The 24,917-nt window shown below is 43.1% G+C and overlaps 1 protein-coding gene and 1 long non-coding RNA gene across 3 annotated transcripts; one reads left to right on the top strand and one right to left on the bottom strand.

The window, feature by feature from the left end:
- Window positions 1–1,670: 1,670 nt before the first annotated feature.
- syt13 (synaptotagmin XIII) lies at window positions 1,671–23,332 on the top strand. The gene is made up of 6 exons (XM_088611954.1): window positions 1,671–2,296; window positions 8,965–9,187; window positions 11,330–11,467; window positions 14,345–14,646; window positions 19,145–19,268; window positions 19,935–23,332. The coding sequence occupies exons 1-6, from the start codon at window positions 2,120–2,122 to the stop codon at window positions 20,258–20,260; spliced, it is 1,290 nt and encodes a 429-aa protein (XP_088468080.1). The 5' UTR covers window positions 1,671–2,119; the 3' UTR covers window positions 20,261–23,332.
- LOC148645705 (uncharacterized) lies at window positions 14,228–16,916 on the bottom strand. Of its 2 annotated transcripts, none has more exons than XR_015928216.1 (3): window positions 16,000–16,916; window positions 15,142–15,303; window positions 14,228–14,726 (listed from the first exon to the last, which is right to left on the bottom strand). It is a non-coding gene; the product is annotated as an uncharacterized LOC148645705 (long non-coding RNA). The 2 variants fall into 2 exon arrangements; XR_015928215.1 differs by having other exon boundaries at window positions 15,170–15,303.
- Window positions 23,333–24,917: the final 1,585 nt, after the last annotated feature.

Genomic DNA, 24,917 nt, shown 5'->3' with positions numbered 1-24,917 from the left:
TCAATGGCCAATTCCAATTCTTAACCTAATTCTTTTTTTTTCTTAATTTGATATTTATACAACTATTTTGTATTTTCTTTTCTTTTGTTTTCTGCATGCTGTACATCGTTTGAATGTGTATTTATGTAAAGTGCCTTGACAGTGCCCGGGATTGAAAGGCGCCGTATACAAATAAAATTGATTGACATATTGGTATGACCTATTTGTAATTTGTCATTTGTAATGATCATACGTCCCTTACGCAATTATTTAGGGTAAATAATTAAGGATGATCCCTGCCTGATACCTGCAGTATCAATCAACAGCTTCGTCTCTGTGAGGCAGGGGATTCTTTGGAAAACCCAGTCAAGTCACATACAATGAACCAGAGAAAATTGTATGATAAAATAATAATACAGTATGTCTGGCAACAGTACTACATGACAGTAGCTGAGCACCCATCTTCACTTCTGTACCCTGTTGCACTGCCCTGGACTGAGTAAAAATGAAGTTGACCTCCTCTGATGTTGGGATCATCAGCGGAGACTAGGCTCTGTAGGGAGACACAGATATCTATCTGGCTGCAGCGCGGCCCCACAGCCTTGTTAACTATCAGAGGAGATACATGGAAGGACATTCAGGGGCAGCACTTCAAAAAAGGGGTAAGAGGGGAGTTGGTCCTGAGATCAAGACTGGCAGGTTTAGGGCCCTGGAGCAAGGCGGAGACGTCTCTGTCAGAGAGGGGTGTGAAGGGGTTTAAGGAAGGAGAGCTTGTGGAGGAAGCAGGAGAGGGGTTTGTGGAGGGGAGGTGGTGGCTGAAGGGTTTGTGGAGATGAGAGATCTCGGAGGTGACCCTGATGAGGCAGTGATTCACATGGAAGAAGGGGTTGGAGAAGAGCACACCAGGCCTGTAGGCAGAAGAACAGTTGGAATATAGACAGGGAGTAGGAATGTTTGGCAGAGGCAAGGGCAGGGAGAAGGAGCTGAAAGAAGACAGGGACAGCCACCTCAGATCTCCTGCATTCATGTTCAGCTGAGTGCAGCTCGTGGCTGAGGGGAGAATGGAGGAGAGCCGAGCCAGGGGAGGCAGGCTGAGAAGTGAAGGGCCCTGGTGGGGTCAGGTCTGCCCTGAGCAGGGGAAGCAGACAGAGGGCAGAGGCGGCGCCCAGAGGCGACAGCCGAGGCTGGTGGTGGAGGAACATGGGAGTGAGAGAGGGAAGGAGAGCAGAAAGCGAGGGAGCTAGTCAAGGGGGGTGGGGGGGAGGATGGAGGGGGGAGTGGGGGCAGTCCCTGGACAGCTGCCTTTGTGAGCAATGGCAGAGGAAGAGAGAGAGAGAGAAGCTGAAAGAGTGCAGAAGGGGTAGTGTCCCTGCCGTGGAGTTGTGATTGGAAAGATGGAGGTTGCAGTCACCTGGCAGGGTCGCGGGGATCGCAGTGCTGCGTCGCTGTTCCATTTTTGAGTCCATCACAGTTAACTTGTTCCTTATAATCCTGAAGCACGTGTTATAATAAAAGAAAAAATAATGGCAGATAAATGGTTTGTAATAAATGGTTGAATAAAAATAGGGTTTATGTAAATAATACTTAACATTAACACTGGTGACATTGGTAGGAATAGAACTGGTCACAGTACCATGAGAAGAGAATAGGTTTTTCTAACAAAATGAAGAGTTCATATCAAATCGGTGTTTTTGCTGTCGAAGAGTTAATGGTTGTAATGAGATTTGCCCTTTTGCTACGTCACACAGATCTTACACATCAGAGTCTCAGAGGAGGCAGAGGGAGGAGGGGAGTGGGAGCAGCATCAATGAAGCAGCCTTCATTCTGAACGAGCCGCGAGTGGCACTGCTCCCAGCGCCTTGTCTCTCTCGCTCTCGCCTCCTCCCCGGATTCATCAGGGGAGACGAGAGGAACCGCCGTCCTTCCACACCAGTGTGCCGAGGGAAATATCCCGTTTCCACGCTGGATGAGCAGAGCAGGGAATCCCAGCAGTGCAGGAGCAGCTCAGTCTTATAGCTGGTCCTTGTCGAAACTGGGGGGAACAGCCCAATTTTAATGCGGACGTTCGAGGACTTTTAATGATGTGGTTGAAGGACTAAGAAGACAGTATTTTCACTCCTATTTTTTCTGTGGCTCCAGCATGATTTTCTCTACCCCCATCATTGCCTTGGGTGCCACTCTGGGCACAGCTTCAGGTATTCTTGCTGTATGCGGGCTGTCACTTCTCTGCAAGTCTTACAGGAAGGGGCTGTCTGAGCAAGACACAGAAACAGACCCGGAGAAGACGAAACCTAGTGTCCTCCACTCCGCCCAGCAGGTAAACCCTTTGGCAAATACAGCATTGTGTGGACGTGCGTCTGTGCATGTGTTCCTGCAAGGTTTTTAATTTAGGAAGTGACAGGCAAAACTGTTAGCACTGGGTAAAGATACAGGGGTGAATCAGAGACACAACATCTGAACGGTTCCAGATTAAAGCAGTGTGAGACAGGAGTACAGATGTGCAGGTTAAGGTTTGTGTAGCACAAAACACTGCTCCAGCCTGTACCACCTGCACTGTGTTTCAATACCGAAACTGGAGTATTAACTGTCTGGTAATACTGTATAAAAACTCTCCCAGTGAAGTGCAATCAGTTAATTGGGCATTATTGTAGGTTTAGGGAGTCTTTCCAATATGAATACAATAAATGTTTAGTTTAATGATTTTACTATACATGCTCCTGTTGAACTAACCTTTGACTCTTCAATTGACATGAAGAAAAACGGCAAACACTTAGTTCTGTTTGAAGCATCTTACCGAACGATAGCTGAAATTTCAAAACAGAATGTTGTGCCTGTATGTTCCTTTTTTGTCACACAACACCTGACATACCAGCTAAGAGGGTCAAATTGTAAAGCCCCCTTCTGATGCAGGACATTGTCACATTAGGGCAAAATGTGATTTAAAATCTTTTTTGTCTTGTTTTTCAATTAGTTTTTTCAAGGATTCCTGATATTCTTGGCAGACTTGGCGATTCTTGCAATCTCCAGTTTAGAGTTATAAATGTGCATTTAAAGCTCAAATCCGAAGTGAGACCAGGAACGTGAGGCATAGACAGAGAGAGGCTGAGTGAGTGGTAAAGCACAGAGAAATGACCCAGTCACCTGGGCGACTGCTGTCTGAGAAAACCTTATCGTCGCACATACCCCCTGTACAAACTGTTCAGCTCCCAGTGCAGATTATTCCCTGGAGAGCTCTAACCCTAGATGTCTAATTTAAAATCCTTGGCCATTCAAAGACATTTTTGTTTTTGCAGCTATGAGCAGAGACGTGATTTTATGATTTTTATTTTTGTAATGTCTGGCAAACACATTAGGAGTCCGAACGAGTCAGTTTTGCTGTTGAAGACTAAAAAACAAACAGATGATTCTAGACAAAAAAAGATCTGCTTACTGCTGCTATCATGTGTCAATGACTGGGCAATCCGTGTCTGACTAAATCTTCTTTTTAATCAATTTCTTCACAACACAACAGTTTTTAAAATATTATCTGGAATTCTGGAATACAACAAGCAGCTCAATGGAATGTTTTTCTCTGTGAAGAATCTCCTGCTATTAACCCTTTGCTTCACATTGTACGATAATAATTTTACAGTAAATTGAATAAAGGCTGGGGTTTAGTGTGGCTCTCTCTGTCGTTCTCTGATAGGATTGCTTTGAGATCTCATTGGTGGGCTGTTAATTTCATGAACTGACTATTTGCCTATTTCCTTACGCGTGGTGGGAAATATACAAAATGTAAATCTAACCCCAATATTTATATATTTATATAAATATTTCACATTTCTGTAGTCCTGAATTTTGGAATTTTTGGGTTATTCAAGTCATATTCCCTTTTCTTCAGAAAAGAAATGTATGTCTGAAGGCTTCAAGATGCAGCATTTTAGTACACAAATTGTTTAGATTTTCTGTGTGAAAGAAGGAAATGAAATTATCAGTTTGATTTAACATACTGTACACCAAGTAAGATGATCTGTAGCGAGTTCATTTTTCATCTGAAGCAGGCCATTACTGCTTTTAACAAGCCCTAATAGAGCAAAAGGTAATTCTATTTTTTCTGCTGCTGGGTAGTGGGTTCATAATAACGATGGTGAAAGCAGCAAACCAAATGGAAACCTTGAATTTAGTTTGTTTGGGTGTAATGTGATAGATCAATCCGATGCTGCCCCCTAACAGTGAATATCAAAGTATTGTGAGGCGAAGTGTTCTATATTTAGCATTCGAAAATGAGGAAGGCAGCTCTCTTTTCCGTGGGTGCTGCAGTTGAGTGGCACCATCCATCAGCTCGTGAGCCTGAAATCCCGTCCCTGGAGGGCAGGGACTCTGGTCTGTACACTGGGCAGTACCGCATGTTCTTCTGCAAGAAGCTCTTTCTTTGGGGAATGGAGCAAGACAGCCTCCCTCTGACACGGTGTGCAAACAGCCGTTGACTAACCTCGCCTTACTTGAGCATTTCCGTCTGCCCTCTTGGGTTTTCTGCCAGAGTTGCTGTCACAGATATTTATCCTCGACACCTCCTCCTCAGTGCTCTCTCGGTGCCCCCACCACGTCCCACAGTTTCTCAATCACACGGAGTAAGAGACTGTTAATAAATAGCTGCTTGGCGTCAAAATGTATTCTTCATAAACTGACATCATCGATACGCCATCAGCTTAGTCTCACTTATTCCTTACAACCTAAGCGGGGATCTCAAAATCAATTTATGTAGTTTTCAGTGTCTTGTACTTTTTCAATTAAACAATTAACCTAATTATTTTATGAGTTAATAGGGTTTATCCAGAGGTGTTTCACAACTGATTTCTCGAAACACTGCCTTCGTAGAAATGAATGTTACATATAAAATACCTTGGAGCCTGGCTAGAAATATAACAGTTCTGCAGCTTATTAAGTAGTCTGATTGCATAGCACGGTTGTCTAATTAAGGCAGGTGTAACTAAGCCCATGAGACATTTGTGTATTTGAGAGCACTGCTCATGCCCCAGACTTTGAACGACCCACAAAGGCCAAATAAAAAAACTCAACGTTTTGATGATATTGGGATTGAGATTGCGTGATTAACAGAAGGGTCGGGGCCTGGGCTTCATCCGAGTCCTCAGTTCATTCGTTTTCTTTCCTCCATTCCTCCTTTCCTCTAAGTCTCGAAAGCGTGCCAGATGAACACGGACAGCTGTGTAACACAAACAGCCATTCCTGAGCTTTCGTGCGACCATTTAATGCCTTTTATATATTTATATATTTATATATATTTGACAGCCGGAAACATGAACGTGTAATAATATGGCTCTTTTTCAGCGTGCAAATGACCATGATATGTAACATTACAAGCAAGTTACCTGAACCTATGTGTCTGTACAGCATGTTATTTACACTGATCTCGGGCAATACAGTGATTACAAAGCACTGCAACCCATTTGGCAGCTGCAGATTTTTAACTTCATTCTTAATGCTCTCTATTGTCTTACGGAAGGCTGCAGTGTGAGGGATAGCTGCCTTTGGGCACTAGTGGCCCCCCTGGGGTGAGGGGTCGCTGCTTCAGACATTACATGAAAAAGACAGGAAGACAGGAAAAGATGGAGCCAGAGAGACAAAAGACCTGTCCCCCTCCCCCTCCTCCCACTTGCTCCCCGCATTGTGTGTGTGCCTAGGCGGCCCGGGAGCATTCCTGCCCTTCGCCTAGCGCTGCTCTTTAAAATGGGAAACGTTGGGCCATTTTATTTTCCTCCCTGCTTCCCAGCCTCCCTGCTCTGTCGAGGGGGAGGAACACTGAGCAACACTTTCTTTTTCAGCTCCCCCGCCTTGAGCTCTTAACCTCGGTTCCTGTGGAAGCGCCACACAGCTTGCAGGGGTTGTATTGCTCTAAACAGCATGGTTTCTATTCTAGAATGTGCTGCAGTTCCTATTATTATTTTGTGTGCGTGCGCAGGTGAATATGAATGTGCGATGTGTGATTTGAGGCTTCAGAGAGGTTATCCTGTGTTGTGCACTTCAGCAGGTGAGCCTGGGAAATCTGGAGTCCTGTACAAAACGTGTTGGCAAGGATTTTAATAATTATAATAATAATAATTGCTTACACTTATGTAGCGCTTTTCTGGACACTCCACTCAAAGCGCTTTACAGGTAATGGGGACTCCCCTCCACCACCACCAGTGTGCAGCCCCACCTGGATGATGCGACGGCAGCCATAGTGCGCCAGAACGCTCCCCACACATCAGCTATCAATGGGGAGGAGAGCAGAGTGATTAAGCCAGTTCATAGATGGGGATTTTTAGGAGGCTATGATTGGTAAGGGCCAATGGGAAACCTTGACCAGGACGCTGGGGTTACACCCCTACTCTTTACGAGAAACACCCTGGGATTTTTAATGATCACAGAGAGTCAGGACCTTGGTTTCACGTCTCATCCGAAGGACAGCGCCTATTTACAATATAGTGTCCCCGTCACTATACTGGGGCATTAGGACCCACATGGACTGCAGGGTGAGCGCCCCCTGCTGGTCCCACTAACACCTCTTCCAGCAGCAGCCTTAGTTCTTTCCCAGGAGGTCTCGCATCCAGGTACTGACCAGGCCCACACCTGCTTTTAATGTTGAGCAATGCTGAGAAACTCACTGTTGTCATGGTTGTTTCTGGTACAAGACCATTTTCAACTGCAGTGCAAGCACCTGAAACCAGACGTTCTGGCAAGAGCTGAGGAGGCCTGGTGGCTCCTACTGTTATAAACACACCCTGACACTTATAGTCAGTATACAAATTGCATTTCATTTACACAAAGACTAGATAAGTAGTAAAGAATGGGTGGATGGATTGTAATATCAGTAACAGTGCAGAAGCCCTGACAGTACATTTTGTCTCCAGTAATACTTTATAGGAAACCGTGCAGATGTGCCCTTGCACACATGTTTCTCATGAGGCAAGTGAGGCATTAGGACAATGATGAGTTAGGTGGGAAATTAATGTCCGAACCTGGATTCCAGTTACAAAAGCGATGCTCTGTACTCTCTGAGAGCATACATTAGCCATTATATCCCCCTGAGATTCTCAAGGTTTTGGAAGCATTGAAATATACAATAGCAGCAAAACCTAGAGGGTAATTAAATAGCATTCCCTAGTGTGAGAAAAATGCGCTGTAATAGCAAAAACCTCGAGCTGCACTACTGCTTCGCTGTCAGGAAGAAGGAAACACTCCAGAGAGCTGGCCTCCACCCTCCAGTTAAAAATGGACAGATATTACAGAGCAGACATATCTTCAGCACAATCCCTGCAAATACTGTGCATTATCTCTGCATTCAGCATTGGCAGATACTTGTTGCCAGAGAGGGATTTAGGTGAGAGAGGGCAAGGACACAGTGTTTCTGTGAGAACGATGGGAGGGAAGACTTGCGAGCATAAGGCACATACTGTAGTTGTTTGCTTTTACACCAGGCAATTCAGAGGCAAACACTGAACATTACAATCCCAGTGCCATTTTCTCTACTTGAATGTCCGTTTCAGGTAACATCGAACTGGCTCACAGCTCTGACTGTAAGAGCCATGAAATGGCAGTGGTGTCCTTCATGATTTCCTTGAGCACTCAAGAGTCTTGCAAAAGTCTCGGAAAAGTTATTTGTGCCACATATAATGCTTACTCTGTCCAGAGGTGCTTACATAGCTCCAGCCCTAATTCTAGTTAAGCCAGATGTCACTTTACCTTTCTGACACAGTTTTGATACTTTGATTTTTGAAAACAGAAGCGTTGAATTACAGTATATAGAATACATATATACACCAAAAGCAGAAATGTTTGACAGCAGTTTATCTTCCTGAAGCCAGTCACCCAACTAATGCCCCAGGTTTTGAAAAACATTTTCTTATTCTATCCCCTTTCCAAGTTTATCCAATAAATTTCCCTTTGTAAATTGACAAGCACAAGAAAACGGCTCTCGTTCCATGACACCTCAACATCAAGCCCTTGTCAGCGCTGAGGGCAGAGTGGAGGCACTTCAGAATCAATTCCCATCGGCAGCAGTTCGCAAGTGAAAACATCAATATACATTTCGGGTCGATGTTAATCTAGTTGAAGAAAAAGGTATTGAGGTGATTTCACATTATGGACGAGACAGCTCCAGTAAGTACAGCATTAGGAGGAAGCGCCACAATGAATTTATCTCAATCTTCACATCAGCAGAATATGAGCAATGATTCCTGTACATCCTGCTTCACACTGTTGTCTTAATTGTATGGAACTGAGAAAATTAGACTTGTTGAGGAAAAAAAAAAAGACTGGCATCATTTGCACTATAATGGATCTTATTGATGAAATCTCAATAGCACTACAGAAATAGATCCTTACACAACAACCAAATTCATCTTGTGAGCAAATGGTAATTAAGCCAATTATTGCGATTAAACACATCCCTGTAATTGCTTTGCCCATCAGCAATTCTCTGAACCTCTGAGGCCTTAAGAATGACTCTTATTAGCGCTCCAGATTAGTGGTATTACAGTGTATTTCTACGCAACATGACTTCTCTCTATTAGTTTGATACCTGCCCTAAATATGCCGTTTCCTCTCCTTTTTCTAACCACACTTTCATAAAAAAAGATTTGAAAAAACATCTTAGATCTGTTGATAGTAGTTCTGGAAAGGCATGGTCTAGAAGCTACGTGCTACTGAAGTCTTTATCTCTAAGACGGTGAATTCAAAAATGGAAAAGTAAAATGTATTTTTTTCTATTCAATATTCATATTCTTCACCAGAGACGTCTCACGCATAGGATGAGAACACTGTCCCATTTCACAGAAGTATTGAATAAAACGCATTTAAACATTTTTTGGTCTTTTTAAAACAGGAATATGGGATATTCACATGGAGGCTGTAGCATCTATTTGTGAAAAATGAGTGCAAGTATTCAAATTAATCCATCTTGTTTTTTCCTGTGCCTGCTGTCTTGGGGTGTCGTTTGTTTTCTAGTTCAGCGTCAAAAAATCCACGGAGCCCATACAGCCAAGGACTCTGCTGAAATTTCCCAAAATTTACAAGCCGAAGCCGGTGGTCACCTCCCCAGAAGTGATTAATTACCCAGATTACACCTTAGAGACAACAGCCGAGTCTACATCTGAGAACACTGCAGAACCAGGCCGCGGTAACCTAGCAACAGAGGGATCTGAAGAGGTCTTTATCATCCCCAGGCAAGGTAAATCAGATAGGAGTAGATGCACTAGTGATTAAAAAAACACAACAGGGAAAGAGCAAATTCCCTCTAATTCTTTTGAACGTAATTCATTTTCTGTTTTAACTTTTTTTTATCTCTGACATTTCATCTTTTACAATATCATTAAGACACTAGAAAGGCACTAGACGTCTCAGCGTCTACTGTAAGAAGGTCCCAGCAATTACCAAAAATTGCAGTTTATCTTTATGGAGCAGTGAGGAAATTATGCTGAATTTAATTTAGACTTTTGTGTAGTTCCATTCCTCAGTATGGCACTGACAGTAGTGTCACTGCCAGAGTTTAAGTCTACTGAGGATATCCTATACAAGAAAAAAGCTATCAATTATGACATGATAATTTGCTTAATAATGAAGAGCTAATGGTATCATTACAGGTGAATCACTTTCTATCTATTCTCTAATGAGTTTTTTTTTATTACCGTAGGCTTCTAATTAACTAATTAACTAATTAACTGAATGTACATGGTGAAAGCAAACAAGAGCTCGTCGTGATAAACAAAGTGGCATTTAAAATGGCAACCAAATAAAGAAAGAAAATGTGCACGAGTTAATTCACGCCTGAATTCCATACTAAAGGAACTTTCAATTCAGAGGAAAAAAACAGGCTGCGATTTCCTTGCCATCTGTGATTTCTTATATACGCAGAACACATTTCTCTCAGGCCCGAGTGAAATCTGTAATCCGTCTGACCAAAATGCAAATTCAGAAAAGCGCCGCATTCGTCTGTCAGACCCCGGCTTTCCGTGAGGTCGGCCCAGGAGGTTTCAGGCTAACGCGAAGCGACGCGCTCGGAAGTCAATGCCCGGCGAGAGAGGCGTCTCTCCTCCGGTCTGCGAGCTCGCAACGCGCCCGGCAGTGATCGGCTGCGGCAGGTGGCGTAGGTCCCAGTCTCCCACCAGCGGCGCAGGTGTCTCACCCGGAGAGCCGAACCTCTTAGAGCCCAGTTGTGTGGGTGCGCCGTCGGCTGTCCCACTGCGGGTCTCTCTCTCTGTAACCGGTTTGGCTGACTTTGTGAATTTCTCGTACCGTTGGACGTTAGAATATGCATTCTGTGACAGGCGCCTAAAATGTTGCGATAGGATAAGACTTTATTGTCTGATTTCTCAGAAATGCCTGCGGCATCAAAGGAGATAGGTTTTACACACAGAGAAACATACAAAAACATACCAGCAGTGCAAGTGAACATCACCTGCAGGGCATTCTGCACCACCAATATCCTGCCACTGTATATTCTGTGATTAAATCTATGTTCTGTCTTCACCCTTATCTTGGCATTTAATGGTGACACATGAGGCTGGCTGGTGCATTGTTTAGCTTATAAAAAAGGCCCTCAAGAATGAGTTTTTTTAGAGCATAGCTACAGAAGTCACATTTGTATTCCTGTTTTTGGCACTGGGGAAAGGCCTTCCATAAGAATAAACTCATTTCATAACTTCACTGAGCTGACTTCTTCTTATTGTACTGACTTCCTGTTATTATATTATTATTCTTGATCCTCTACATAAGAAATAAAGGACAACAGTCTCAAGTCTCCAAAAAAGAAACGATTGTATTCACACCTTGTCATCGAGGTAGGGCCTGGTACTTACACTGCTAGCATCTGTCATTCATTCATCTCTGCCCGGCCCACCGGTGCATGATCTCCTGAGCCTCGGGGAAGATCCTGTAACTTTTACAACTGTTTCAGGACATGGACAGGGGAGCTTGAGGGAGTGCACTGGGCAGGAAGCAGAGAAGTGATTAGAAGGGCCCTCCACAGTGAATAGGGGTGAATACAACCTCAACAATATTTTCTTTATACGTTTTTCTGGAACAACTACTGTAGTAGTTCTCCAGTTTGCAAATGCATGTGAGGCTATGATTCCATCTACACTGTGTGCTACTGCTGCTGGTGTTGGGCCCAGGTGTGCCTAGGTCTTTTAAGAACAAGTTCATTGAAAGAGAGCTCTGCGATGGACACTTCCCATGAAATCCATGATGTTCCTGAAATGGAAGCTTTTTCGGGAACATCTCACCCGGGATCCAAGTCCCACGCTGACCCAAGGTTTGGGAACTGGATGTATTGAGCTCATGACCATTTATTTTTATAAACAATGAATTCCAGACTCCATCGATGGCATTCCTAGTTCCGAGGAAGCGAAGAGGGAGATGAAAACGAGCAGCTCCATGCTCAATCCGAAACTTCATTTCTCCCTGACCTACCACACCCAGAAGAAGGAGCTGCAGGTCACAGTCATTGAAGGTAATGAGCATCTCTGCCCACAGCAGAGTCAGTATGTTTCCACATGCACATGTGCATTTAATGTCTGTCTGCTGTACCTGTATTTCCATAACTGTGGATTAATACTTTGCTGAATTGCATCTAAATGCACACCTAAATCAATCATCTTTTCCTGGAACAGTTACAGGGCCACTGTGTCCAACACAACCAAACCAGGATGCACAGAGTACAGAGTATTAAGATTTAAATGCCCTCATATCTCTTTTGAAGTGATTATTCTGTCTTTATTTACAGGTAAACAGTTGACAGAAATCCTAAATTATTCTGGCTCTCAAAGTCTAAGAAAACAGTGAAATACACTGTTATTCTGTGACTTCTACCAGATGTAAAATTGCAGCACAGCTAAAGGACACCCAGTATCCAATATTTGTGGATAAAAGTATCAATTTACTTTTCTTTTATTCACGGAGAGTTAGATGAGTTAGTGCCCTGTGTTCCCTGATTTCAAACGATTGTTTACAGTACCATTCCACAGTATACTTCAACTGAAGCAAAGACTCTATTTAGGCTTTGATAGCAGTGACTCTAGGCTTGCCACCTGCCCCCATACTCCCCAGACACAGCGCAGGATGTCAAGGTTTTCCTGAAATTGAATTCAATTAACCTTAAAAGTGAGTGCTAAGGCCTTTACTAAATTTATATTGCTACCAAATTACCAGGTGGGGCTTGACAATACAACAGACAATACAACAGTTTTAAACAATAAAAAGCATCCCAAGTATATTTCTTCATCTGTGGCCTTCTTTATCTAGAGCAGTCATTTATATTTGGCTTCAAACTGCTGTCCTAATTTGCATGGCATGCTGACTGAATAAATAATCAGTTGTAACTACTCTCTTTACAGCTAAACTCTCTCAACTGGTATTCAATGCAAATTAGGATTATATTTTAATCAGGAAGAGTTGTAGCTTTAAAAAAATGATCATTGCAAACGATCAAGTAAACGGTAACATAAACATTGCTCTAGATTGTTTTTTAGCTCATAGACACATTTGACTGAATTTAAAACTTTGTTTTTTTGGGGTCTGTGTTTGATTGTTGGTGTAAGCTGTTCAGACTTGTTAAATGTACTTATCGACAGTGTACTGCTAGGGCCTATTAAAACAGGCATTCATCTCTTATTGATTGCTAACCAAGGTTTGGTTTGCTCTTACTTAATATTATGTAGAGGGGGAAGGAATCTCACATTCTCTTGGTGTGCTTAAGAGCGTCTTCATTTCATATTCAATTTTTTACTGCTCTTTGCCAGCCAGCTCTCTTGCGTCAGTTCTTTAGTCACCCAGAAGTGCACTGATTATAATATTCCATACTGCGCAGAAAGGGACATATTGAGCACTAGGGCCTAAGAGGAAGACATTTTTAATGTCATTTCTGTTTGCCTAACAATCTCTAAAAAGAGCTTGATATGAGACATGGAAATATATTGCCTTTCGTCTGAGTTGTAGCACCTATAAACTTCATTAGGATTACTTCTTAAATCAAGACTCTTTCAGGACCATCATTTACCAGATATTAACTCAAATTTAGAATTAACCTAGAAGAACATAGATGTGGGAGAACAGGTCAAAGTTACTTTACAGTACATAGAGTAGTTCATAATGAAATTCGAAATATAATTTCATTTGATTCATGTCAGTGGATGTTTCTTAGTATTGAGCTTTGCTTCAGATTTAATAATGCATTTCCAAAGGTTTGGTTAAAGCCACACAAACCATCTGTTTATTGCATGTTTGTTAATGACTGCTTGCTCTCTATAAGATATGAGTGTGAGCCGCATTTCACCAGGTGTTTCATGTTGAAAACGTTCTCCTCTCTCTAGTGAGTTAACGAGACAGCAGCAGTACTTGACAGCAAAAAGAAAAGTGCTCTTGGAAATAATCACAGGACTCCTGGGCACATGTTGTTGACTGTTTGCAGAGAGCTTTCCAATTATAACAAAGACACAAGCAAGCCAAAACAGAAAAGTCCACATGATTCTAACTGACCTTGACACAAATGTAGGCACAGTCTAGCTGCTTGACCAGAGCCTGCGCCACACTGTCAGAGGTGCAGATTTATATGAGCACTGACGAGAAGAAGGCTGCCTGAGACTGGCACGTAAGTCTGTTTCAGCATGCTCCTGTATTCCCCATGCAGCATTAACCCACAGGCAAGTCAGATCATTGTGTTCTTCCAGAGAATCTCCTTCTGCAGTGACTGCAGGGTTGGGACAGATCTAACCTGTCGTTCTGGGGCGCGCTTAGCTTGAGACTTGTGTTTCATGGGGAAATGAATTGAGGTTTCTGGTCTTGTGGCCACAGGGAACTAGCTGCCTGTTGTAATTTTTTGGGCTAAACACATTGTGCTGAAACTTTGGGCATTTTCCGAAACATGCAAAATTGCGTACCGAGTCTGTTGCAGCAGCAAAGCCTCAAATTTGCTTCTTTGCATTTCAGTGCAACCCTCTGCCCTGATATTTTGTAAAAATCAGTAATTGTTATTCTTCACTAGAATGAGAGACAATACACAAACAACATGGTAGCAATAATGCTATCCTAATTATTCTGTCCATGACTGGTTTGTGGTTTTAAACCAACCAGACCTGAAGTTTCCTATCATTGCTTTTCTTTCTAAAAAAGCCTTTTCTGTAAAGCCTTCCTTATTGATATTATGTTTGAGATTTAAACCTTTACATTTAGTTAAATCAATGCACATAGGAATGGATGGAGAGCCCACAGAGGATGGCATTTAAAGGATTTATTTAAAAAGCACCCCCTTTTTCTCTGTGCAGCGCAGGTCTTCAACCTTTCAAACCTGCCAGCCGAGCACTGAATTGCTCTGTTGTTTTAACTCACTAAGCGGAGCACGTGAGCGTGGAGGCGGGGACAGACGGCTACATTGTGGGGCTGATGACGACCGAGACGGGCAGGAAGGAGGCGCAGACGTCCATCAGGCGCCTGACACCCCACGTCCTCTGGGAGGAGCCCCTGGGGTTCCCGCTGCCGGAGGGCTACGAGGTGGAAGGGGAGATCGCCCTGTCCCTGTACAGCTGTGACCGCTACTCCAGGCAGGCCAACCTGGGCGTGGTGAGATTCAAACTGGCCGACGTGGGGATGCTCTCGGACGCCGACTGCTGGGTCGACCTCCAGCGTCCTAAGCAGGTACCCCGTCTCTCTCTTTAAGATCCAAATACTTTAGCTCTCTGGGGGTCAGAATGGGCCAGGGCCGATCTCTTCGTGGTCTGTGAAATAACCAACAACCGACAATCAATCATCAATAACAAACTATCAATAATCAATCATCAACATTCGATCATCAATAACAAACTATCAATAATCAACCATCAATCGTCAATAATCACTCAGGCTGTCTTTGGGATCCTGCTCTCCTATGGCAGTTAAAACAATGAAATGGAATTGAGGGATTGATGTATTGACTTATTTAACTGTTCAATTTTGTTTTCTGCCTTCACTATGGAAATGCTGGGAGGGGGGGTATTGGTGTAGTATAAGTTAGGGTAAAAGTAGTTCACATAGGGGGCTGTGTCAGCATGCATAGGCTGCAAAGGAAGGTTTATTCCATGCTGAGAAGAGAAGAAAAGAAACACAAGAACCCAGCTACTTTCTTGACCAAATGAACTGCACATTGCAGTGTACCTTTGAAGGGTTAAATCACAGCACTCACAGTGCCAGCAGAATAGCAGCCTCCTGTGATGCCATGTTCAGGACACTGGGGAGAAGGGCCAGGAGCGTCCTGTCTCCTTGAGCGATTGCCGTCCTCTCTCCCCAGCCGTAATCGGTGCAGGACCTCCTGTGCTTCTGTGTGCAGCGATTAACAATAAAAGCAAACAAATAAACCGAGCAGGACTTGTAAGATTTCCGTGCGCTGCTCTGATGAAGCTCGTTTCCCAGCCGGCTGGAGGAGGTGAAGGTAGAGAGGTTCAGCTTTCAGAAGCACACTGCCTTCGTGTTGCGTAGAAGATGGTGCTAGCGAGAGGAATTTGCGTCATCAGGGACTCAGGAGAGTGAAAGAGCTGGCAGGGATGCTGAAAACACTGGGTCTGCCAGGGACTCGGGGTGGGGAGGGGGGTGGGAGTGTGGTGGGATGTGAGTGTGTGTGCACTGTGGGTAAAATATACGAAAAAAGATGAGAAGGAAAAGCTGAAGAAGGAGGCAGAGAGACTGAGACAGCATAGGGCTGCAGTCAGGGGATTTCATCTCCAAATTGAGAGGCTCGTGTGTTTTCTGCAGAAGGAAGGGCATGAATGATTTATAAGTCGGTTTGAAAAAAGAGAAATACTTTGACTTTTTCCCTTGAAAAAGAAGGTGGCCAGGCAACCACCGTCACGATGACAGTAAGGGAAGCAGATGGGAAGGCAAGGCCGGTGCACAGAACAGACGAGGGCTTTTCTTGCACTCCGAGCCTTGTCAATTTTTCATTATCCTCCTACAATATTTCTGAGGAGCGCGATGGTTTATTTATAAAAGCAGCTCCCTCCGAGAGGATCTGCTTACCTCACGGCTCGGTGCTGCAAGACTCCCTCCTGCGTAACTGGCATCGCTTGAAAAATGCTGTCTGTGTGGGAGAGTGAGAGGACAGAAATACGATCACGATGTGAGCTGGGAGTCCATCTGCCTGTCAGTCTCTCAATCTGCTCATCTGTCTAGTCCTCCCTCCCTGCATGCATAGAAAAGTTTGGGCTTATTGGAACAAGTAATTCAGATATCAAATCCTTTAGGCATTCCTGAGACTGCTGATTATGCACGTCCCACAAACATCCTAAATGAACTCCCAAGAGAATGCAATCGCAGTAACATAACAAGTCGTCACAAATCACTTCTTAAAACGGAAATGTCTTTTTCTACGATCACTGCTAAATCAAAGAGATTGTGATGCTCTTTGATATACAAAAGCAAGCTTTTTTGGTCATTTTGTTTCTTACTAACAGTGCGGTGGGCTCTGTCCATCACAGGCTCAGCTGCGTCAAAGCCTGTCTCATCATTCGGCCCGAGATTCTTTATGAACTGCTGGCAGTCAATGATACACAGATACACATCATCACGCTTTTCCTCCAGGTTATTGGAATTCTAATGACAGGCCATCTGACGCCAGTGGTTCTATTTGTTTGTCTTCTGTGCCCACTTGTAATTCATTCAATGTGACATGCAGGAATTCCTAATTCAACCAATATGTTCATAGACAAACACCATGCCATAGGGCTACACAGCAGCATTGGTGCTGGATGACTCCTAAGGTCTTTTTTTTCCTACATTTCAAGATGTCTTAACCTAAAAGGGGAAACAGTGATGAGCAGGAACCTGACAGCACCACAATTGCTGGCTTCCACCGAGCAAGGAGGGTGGAGAAGATTTTTTTAAATAGAAAACTGTATTTTGAGAAACACGCGAACCAATTTACTTTCCCCTGCCCTCCATTAACGCGGGGCCAGGGAGAAGGAGCAGCGGTCTTGCTGAGAGCCTTGCCAGCTCTGTGCCTTCCAGCATTGATCTGCCCCTCCAGTGTTGATGTACAGCTCAGCCGTGATCACAGCTCGACTGGGTGAAGCACTGAAATATTTATGGCCCAGCTTTTCCACGAGATGATCTTCATAAAAGTCAGCCAAGCAGTTCCTTTCGTTACGCTGCTAATTTGGGCCATAAAATCGCAGGAGACATTGACTGAGTGCCGCGAGACAGACTTCGAGTGGTTTGGAATCTCGTTCTTCATGAGTGACTGGTGCCTTTTTTGCCGTACACAGCTGTGACCTATTCCACCCCCACGGTCAGAAGGCATGAAAAGCTCCTGCCACTATTAGGCGACAGTGTCCCGACCGGTGAGCCTGGTAATGGTAACAGCCTCACAGTGGATTCAATTCTGAGCATTCCTGAGTGGAGAATTCCTGAGTTTGCATCTTGTCCCCTTTGATGAGAGTTTTTTTCTAGGCGTTGGGACTTCTTCCTGCCTTTTATGAACATGCTGATAGGCTGATTGACTGGGCCAAATTGTCCTTTCCAGGGCTAGGCTCCTCCTTCATTGTGCGTAAGAATACAACCTAAACATTTCTACAGCTATGTCTCACCTCTCTGAAGAAACCTGTTTGTTCCAACAGAGAATCGGGATGTATCTATGGAAACTTGTAAGTCACCTATACTCTTATTAGAATTTATTAGAATCTAGAATCTATTAGAAGAGACACTGCAAGTCCCACAGCTGGGCCAGAGGATTCAGAGGAAGAAGAGGACTATCATCTGTTCACCTTGCTTGACCACCACAGATTGGGGGTGGAAGTGGGGTGGCCAGACAGATTTTAAACCGATAACCTTACTGTTTCAAAAAGAAAGGCTTTCAAAGGAGACCCAGGTGCTCTAGGGGTTAACGGCAACAGGGTTTTGCTACTGGGAGGTTCATGGTTCAAGTCCATTTTCCAGAGGCCACTCAAGACAAGTAAGCAAAACTAACTTAGCAAAAGTGAGATGTAGAACTGAGGCACTGCTGTAACGAGCTGTGTTTATTATTATTCTCATCAGAAATTACACCTTTCATTAAAGAAGTTTGCCGTTGAAGGCTAGAACTTTGTTACTTGTGTCTCTAATTTGATTAACCTTTTCCAAGGAACAGTCTTAATGACACTGAAAACCTTAGTAAATTAGTGGGATTCTAACTTAGTGAAAAGAAAAGCAACAGACCAAAAGCTACAATGTTTTAGATTTTCTGCCCAGAGCAGAGAAATGACTTTTTGATGCTCATCATATTGAAATCGTTCTCTCTGAGTCACAGTGTCATGACTGTGGGCTGCTGTCAAGGTGACTAATATTCATTTCTACATCTCCTTTTTTCTTTCCTGTCTACACGTTGATTACATAAACCAAAGGTGAAATGGTTTGCATTGTTACATTTTTTTTTACGGATGATGTCTCAAAACGGAGGAGGGTCTCAAATCGGAACATAACACCTTAAAATGACTGCAGCCGGATTCATGTGAATTGAACATCACTGAAATTCAAAATAAAAACAATGTTGCCTCTTACTAAGAGGAGCAGCTATGCATAATATTTTCATTAGAAAGTAAAAGAGACAGATGTTGGATTCGATAATGCAAAACACAGTGACTATTGAATGTAAGAGAAGCGAGATCCCATGACTTTTTAGCTGAGATTAATTTGATCAACCTGTAACCCAGGGTTTAGGCTGAACAGGTTATTCAGCTTCTCCTCAGTGGTGGATAATTTGAATACAGCACTTCAGGGACCAATTTGCTATTAATATGAGTGTCCTGGAGGAAAAGCAGATGTTTAAGACAGGGAGACACTCTGCATCAATGAATATCTATTGACTAGAACCAAATGGAATGTAAAGTTAACACAGTTTCCCATGTTTTGTTGACTGACAATATTATGAAGGCACTGTATTTCTTTTCACATACTCCCAACATACACCTTCATGTATGGTACCATCTATCAGATTTGCTATTCAGCCATTTTTTGCACTGTGGCTCCTATTACACTTGTCAGCACTGATGGGAGGAGTAAAATGGCGCCTCTCACTGACAGCACTGCAAGTTCACAGGTGTTCAGCGTGTGGCGGAGATCACTGTTAAACCGGGACCTGTCTGACTGAAGACCAGGCCCCACAGGTAACCAGGCACTCTTGTGTTTCCAGGAGCTGAGCGCCTCAGTGGGAGAGATCCTGCTGTCCATCAGCTACCTGCCGGCCGCAAACAGGCTAGGAGTGGTGGTCATGAAGGCACGCGGCCTGCAGTCCGACAAGCTGAAAGACGTCATAGGTACGTTACTCTGACTCCATCCATCACAAAATAGACAATTTCTAGGTATATGCGCAGCACCATATTGTGCGATTCAGAACAAGGCAAGAAAACATCTGGTAAGGTGAAGCGGCCTTATTAAGTTGTAAACAAGCAGGCTCGTGAATACACCTCTGTTATTCCAATTGAAATATTGCTCTCGATTTTTTAGATACTTTTGCTGAAAAATACTACTTACTTTTTAACTCTGCATGCAGATCACGTTGGAACATTTCTGCAGTGAATGTCGGCTGCACAAACTGTGTTGATTCGCTCGTACATCACATTACATTACACGAGTCATTACAGTGACTAGTGAGCAGGAAGGGCTGCTTCATGTCACAATTCTTGTGAGCGCTCACTGCCGCCTGTGGTGAGACCAGGGGTTTTTGACAACATGGTACTTTCGCGACTCACGAAGTTCACGATTTTGGGCTTAATTCAAAATTTGTCCAATTTTTCTAAAACATCAATGAATTTGTTTAATTACTGGTCTGAGGAGCTGGGACAGCAGTGCCCCTGTAACTGGGAAAGTGACCGACCTGTGTGCATGGCATACCTGGATTTCCTTAAATCCCAGACACGTCCGCTCCAGCTCGCTTTTTCGCCCCGCGCGCGATGTGAGGCAACATCCCCTTGTTTCCGCAGACATCTCGGTGAAGCTGGCCCTGAAGCACCAGTCCACCAAGCTGAAGAAGAAGCAGACGCGGAGGGTGAAGCACAAAATGAACCCCGTGTGGAACGAGATGATGATGTTCGAGGTCCCCCACGAGCTGCTGTCCAAGTCCTGCCTGGACCTGGAGGTGCTGAACCAGGCCGGCGGGGGGGGCGGCGGGGGCGGCGGCGGCGAGCAGCAGTCTCTGGGCCACTGCTCCCTGGGGCTGCAGGCCAGCGGCACGGGGCTGCAGCACTGGGAGCAGATGCTCAACAACCCCAGGAAGCAGATTGCCATGTGGCATCCTCTGTACGGGTAAAGAAGGAAGAGGGAGGGAGAGAGCCCCGTTGGGAGCTAAACTCACATTCCACAGTGATGGCCATGGACATTCAAAACGAGCAGAGCAAAAACATTAGGCTAACTCTATCGGTAGTTTTATACCTGAAGCACACCACACACCCCCTTGACCTCCAACCTTTAACTTTCCATGACAGAGTCTCGGCCCTCTGCAAACCCATCATCGGCTTGAAGCGTAGGTGTGTGTCCCTCATGCACACTTCATGCAGCTAGATTTGTCATTCTTGTCTTTTCCGTACAGTATTCAGTGATGGTGGAGTTGAAGCCCTCATGGGCAGATGTCCGCTCTGGAAGCCTGCGGGCAGGAGGGGGGAGAGGGAGAGGGAATCTCTGGTTAACGCCTGCGGAAGCAAGTTCGGGTCCTGTTGGCACAAGCAGCTTGTGGGTTTGGGATTTGTCAGGATGAGCTTTCAGGCAAGGTGGGGCTCGTAGGGTTTACCTTAATGATGCCCGTTATTAACTACAGGACTAATGGTAAAAAAGCGTGACGCAAAATATGGTCAGAGCAAGGATTTTCCAGTGCTGTATGGATAATCTACTATCAAGAAAAAGAAGGAAGGTGTCATTCCATATAGTGCAAATCAGTACAAATAAGTGTTAGGCTAATGCAGTCAAAAATGACACAGATAAAAGCCAGAGAACATGTTTCATACACAGTCGAAGATGGAGATCACAGGAATTAGAATAAAGACATTCCGATCAAAATGGCAGCAGTTCATTAGGGTTTCCCTGTCTTTTCAATCCCATGGAATTGTCCCTCTATCAGGAATGACTTTCTATACATAATATATTATGAGCATTCCTCAAGTTAAGGCAAATATCTAATTATTTTTACTCAACGAAGCATTATATAAAAATCTACAACCAGAAGTAAATTTATTAAATTGCTCATGGTGAGCAAAGGTCATTTCAAAATAAACCTGCAGTATGTTAACTATGTCAATATTTAAAGGCGGATCTCATAAATATCACAGCACTTCAGCTACCAAAGCATTAGGCTGATTTGTGCATAGAGGTTACAGAATATTGTTGTGTGTTAAATATTTAAGGCTGTGTTCAATCTACAGGATGTCAGAAAGGCCGATATAGTTCTGAAAATTAGATTTTAAAAGAGCTACAGTGCCCTGATAGATAGGAGAATAAAATGAACATTTGTACAGTGTCTGGTTAACAGGGTGTAAGCTGGGCAATAAGCACAAACTCCCAAAATACATTCTGTCCTTTGTGAACATGAGACCAAGGATAAAATGCACTGTGGGAGCCCGATGTATCACCAGAAGTATTCCCCCAGCCTTGACTGCTCACTAATTTCCAGGGTATGTTCTCAAATACAATCATCTGCTCCTTCAGACCCATGAGAAGTTCTGAATGAGCAAGCCATATCACACTTGCGCCAACAGCCCTGGTAGCCACCAGCTCTATGTTATTTATGTATGTCAGTGATGCTAATTTTATTCTGCTAGGGCACTGTAGTAGTGGAGCAGTAGAGTAGTATCAAATGAATTGTGTAAGAGGTCTATATTCCATATTTTGGAATTGAGCTTCATAGCATATTTTGGAATAACTGGAAACTAGAAGGCAACAGTTTGTAGCTCTAAAAAGATTCCATATTCTGCAAATCCTGATTCATCAGCATGGACTGCTGTCCAGGATTTTCCATTTGGGATAAACTACAGGAGGCGGCACAGTGACATGGTGGTTCATATTGTGGCCTCAAATGCTGTTAGGTCCAGGGTTTGATTATGGTGTGGAGTTTGCTCTCACAGCCCTCCCTGTGTCTGTGTGAAGTTTTCCCTAAGTGCTCCAGTTTCCCTCAGACATGCCGGCTAGGTGAACTGGTGTTTCCAGATCATCTCTCTGTGAGTGAGTGAGTGTCCCCTCTGTGACAGACCGGCATGCAGTCTAGAGGCTCGTACTGTCTAATACCCTGTGCTTCTAGTTTAGGCTCCAGGGACAGAACTAACCTGGAATAAGGGGCTTTCTGATAATGGACAGCAGAAAGTACAAATCAGCCACCACTTTGTGAACAATATCCCTGGCTATTCCAAGTGTGCTGGTCTGTGTTGACGGATGGGATATTCACAGTATATAGAGATGCATTCTCCCTAGAATGCTGTTCTCAAATTTTACACTTAGAACACCTAACCTTTAAGCACAGTAATATCTACAAGATAACTGTCTTGTACTTTGATGTAAAGGTTCCTGTAGAGATTATGTCCTTGTATACTCTGATTTTAATAATGTATATCAACATGTGACATGGACTCTTTTCAGCCTATAGAAGTGTAGGTCATGATGCTATCCTGTCCCTGACCATCCTGCATAACGCAAGCAAACACACACAATCCGCCGATCAGTCCATGACATGCGTGTGACGCACGCCAGCCACATGTCCAACATCTGTTCCAAATTCAGAACAAATCTTAGAACAGACAGCAGGACTATGAGAGTCCACTTTTCAATAATTTCATTTCTGTAGAGAACCCTGCTTGTCATTCAGCTGCTGTCTTAAAAAGAAAAACAAAATTGCTTGTATCAAATCAGGGTATATGAAAGTCCACTCTTATTATATGTCTATATTCTATTAGATTGATATGATGGAGGATTTGGAATATATATAATCTATATACAGAATTTATTTGTAGAATAAAATTCAATTTAAACTATGACTATGATTATTCAGTTGTTCATAGAAGGTCCATTTTTGCTCATATTCTTCTCAAAAAGAGAGCTCAGGTGAAGAGCATTAAGAATGAAATGACTATGACATTAATAAACTGGACCAAACGACTTCAAGCCCTGTGCTTTGTCACTGGGCAGAACCCAATTCATCAAGCTCCCTCTCCAGTTCTTGTCTGTTAGTCTGACATCATGCAGTGGTTGCCCTTCTCACACAGAGCTTTCTGATGGAAAATAAGAATCTGTGTCAATTCAAGATATTTTAACACATAAATAACATACAACTTGTATAGTATATTAGACGGGAAAAAAGTGTATTAGTGTTTGCACTCCCAATAAATGTTTTTTTTATGGCTGATTGTGTAAATGTATTTTAAATTTCCACAGATGTGGCTATTCCACATGTACTGTTCATTGAATTAAAGTAATGTGTATGAAGACGTATGAATGAAGGCGCCTGGGACATCTGGATGCCAATTGTGTAATCGCCTGGTGATGATAGATTATCATCACAACACTCGAGAGCTAAGGTTGTTGGGAGCTCTGCTTAGTCAGCTCAAGAAAATTCGTTTAAGAAGAACTAAGAAGCATAATTTCTCTTTATATTCACTCCATGACTAACACCTATGGCAAATAAAAGTACTCTAAAATATAGATCCTTTGTAGGATAAGATAGATATTAAAATAACCTTTAATATTCAATTGTTTCAAGCAGTTCTATACCATTTCAATATTTCAATACATTGAATTTCACACACAGCACATTTTGGATTACGTTTTTTACAAAATAAAGAAAGTCACAAAAATCTCACTCAGTAAATACACACATTTCATCATCAAATTCAAAACGCAATGCCGGAAATTAATATTCATCCCTATAAACTACAAAAACAGACAGACGATGATTCCTTTTCATTTTACCTCCAGACTTGATTGAACCAACACAGATATTAAGAATGTATAATGAAAAATACCTTATATAACATAAAATCTCAGTAGTCTGCCAAAAGCAGTAACATCCTACAAGGATAAAAAAATATATATTTTCACCATTCCCTGGTAGCAACACCCACATGGGATTGGAAAACAGAAATATTAAGTGAAGATAGTGATACGGTCTAATTATATTTTACTGAATATTTTCTAAGAAATATTCCTATATATGACATGTTGCAGAAGTGCTTTTACAATAAAGAACCGTCATAAAGAACTACAGTGTATCTAGAGTGTTACAGTGCAGAGATTTTATTCCATATTCAACGAGAGCTATGGTCCTGATCACTGTTCTACATCCCAGCCCTGTCCTGGAGTTTCCATGCTAGTCAGTTCACTCTATTAGTGAAGTGATTAATAATAGGTGGGAGGTCACTGCCATGTTTACTACTAGTGGTCAAAAAACAGTTTAAGCAGAGAGCAGTGGGCATGGCGTCCGACTGTGAACCCCTATATTATAACACAACAGATGGTGATTTGAGAAAGCACGTTGTACATTCAGTAAGGCCTTTAAAATGGAATTCCTGTCATAGTGTTTCACAGCTCAAAGGGTGCGAATTGCTTTAATGACAACCTTAGAAAATGTCACTAGAGTCATAAAGGAAATCAGACAGGAGTGCAATATAGGATGTGAAGGCTGTTCTCAATTACATTAGCTTCATTCTTTTTTTGTCAATGTAGAGGCTTAGCACATCTTCTGGCCAAAATAAAAAGGAACTGTCACTTGCTGTTTCAATCTGTTATCAGGCACAGAGGCTTTATCAGGACATACAGTGCAAAAACAGTATGGAAATCAATCGTCTCATTAAAAAAACAAAAGCCCTCAACAGCTGACTGTCTGAACCACAAACAGCAAAAACCTCTAGCTTTCCAAGCAGTGTTATTACCTCGTAGTCTGAGCTAACGGGATCTCAGAAGCTGTACTAAAGTTGCACCTGATCAGTCCT

The sequence above is a fragment of the Lepisosteus platostomus genome, chromosome 18 (assembly GCF_059453375.1).
Source record: "Lepisosteus platostomus isolate fLepPlt1 chromosome 18, fLepPlt1.hap1, whole genome shotgun sequence".
NCBI lineage: Eukaryota > Metazoa > Chordata > Actinopteri > Semionotiformes > Lepisosteidae > Lepisosteus > Lepisosteus platostomus.
Note: the sequence above shows the minus strand (reverse complement) of the source record. Positions and strands in the feature narration are given on the sequence as shown.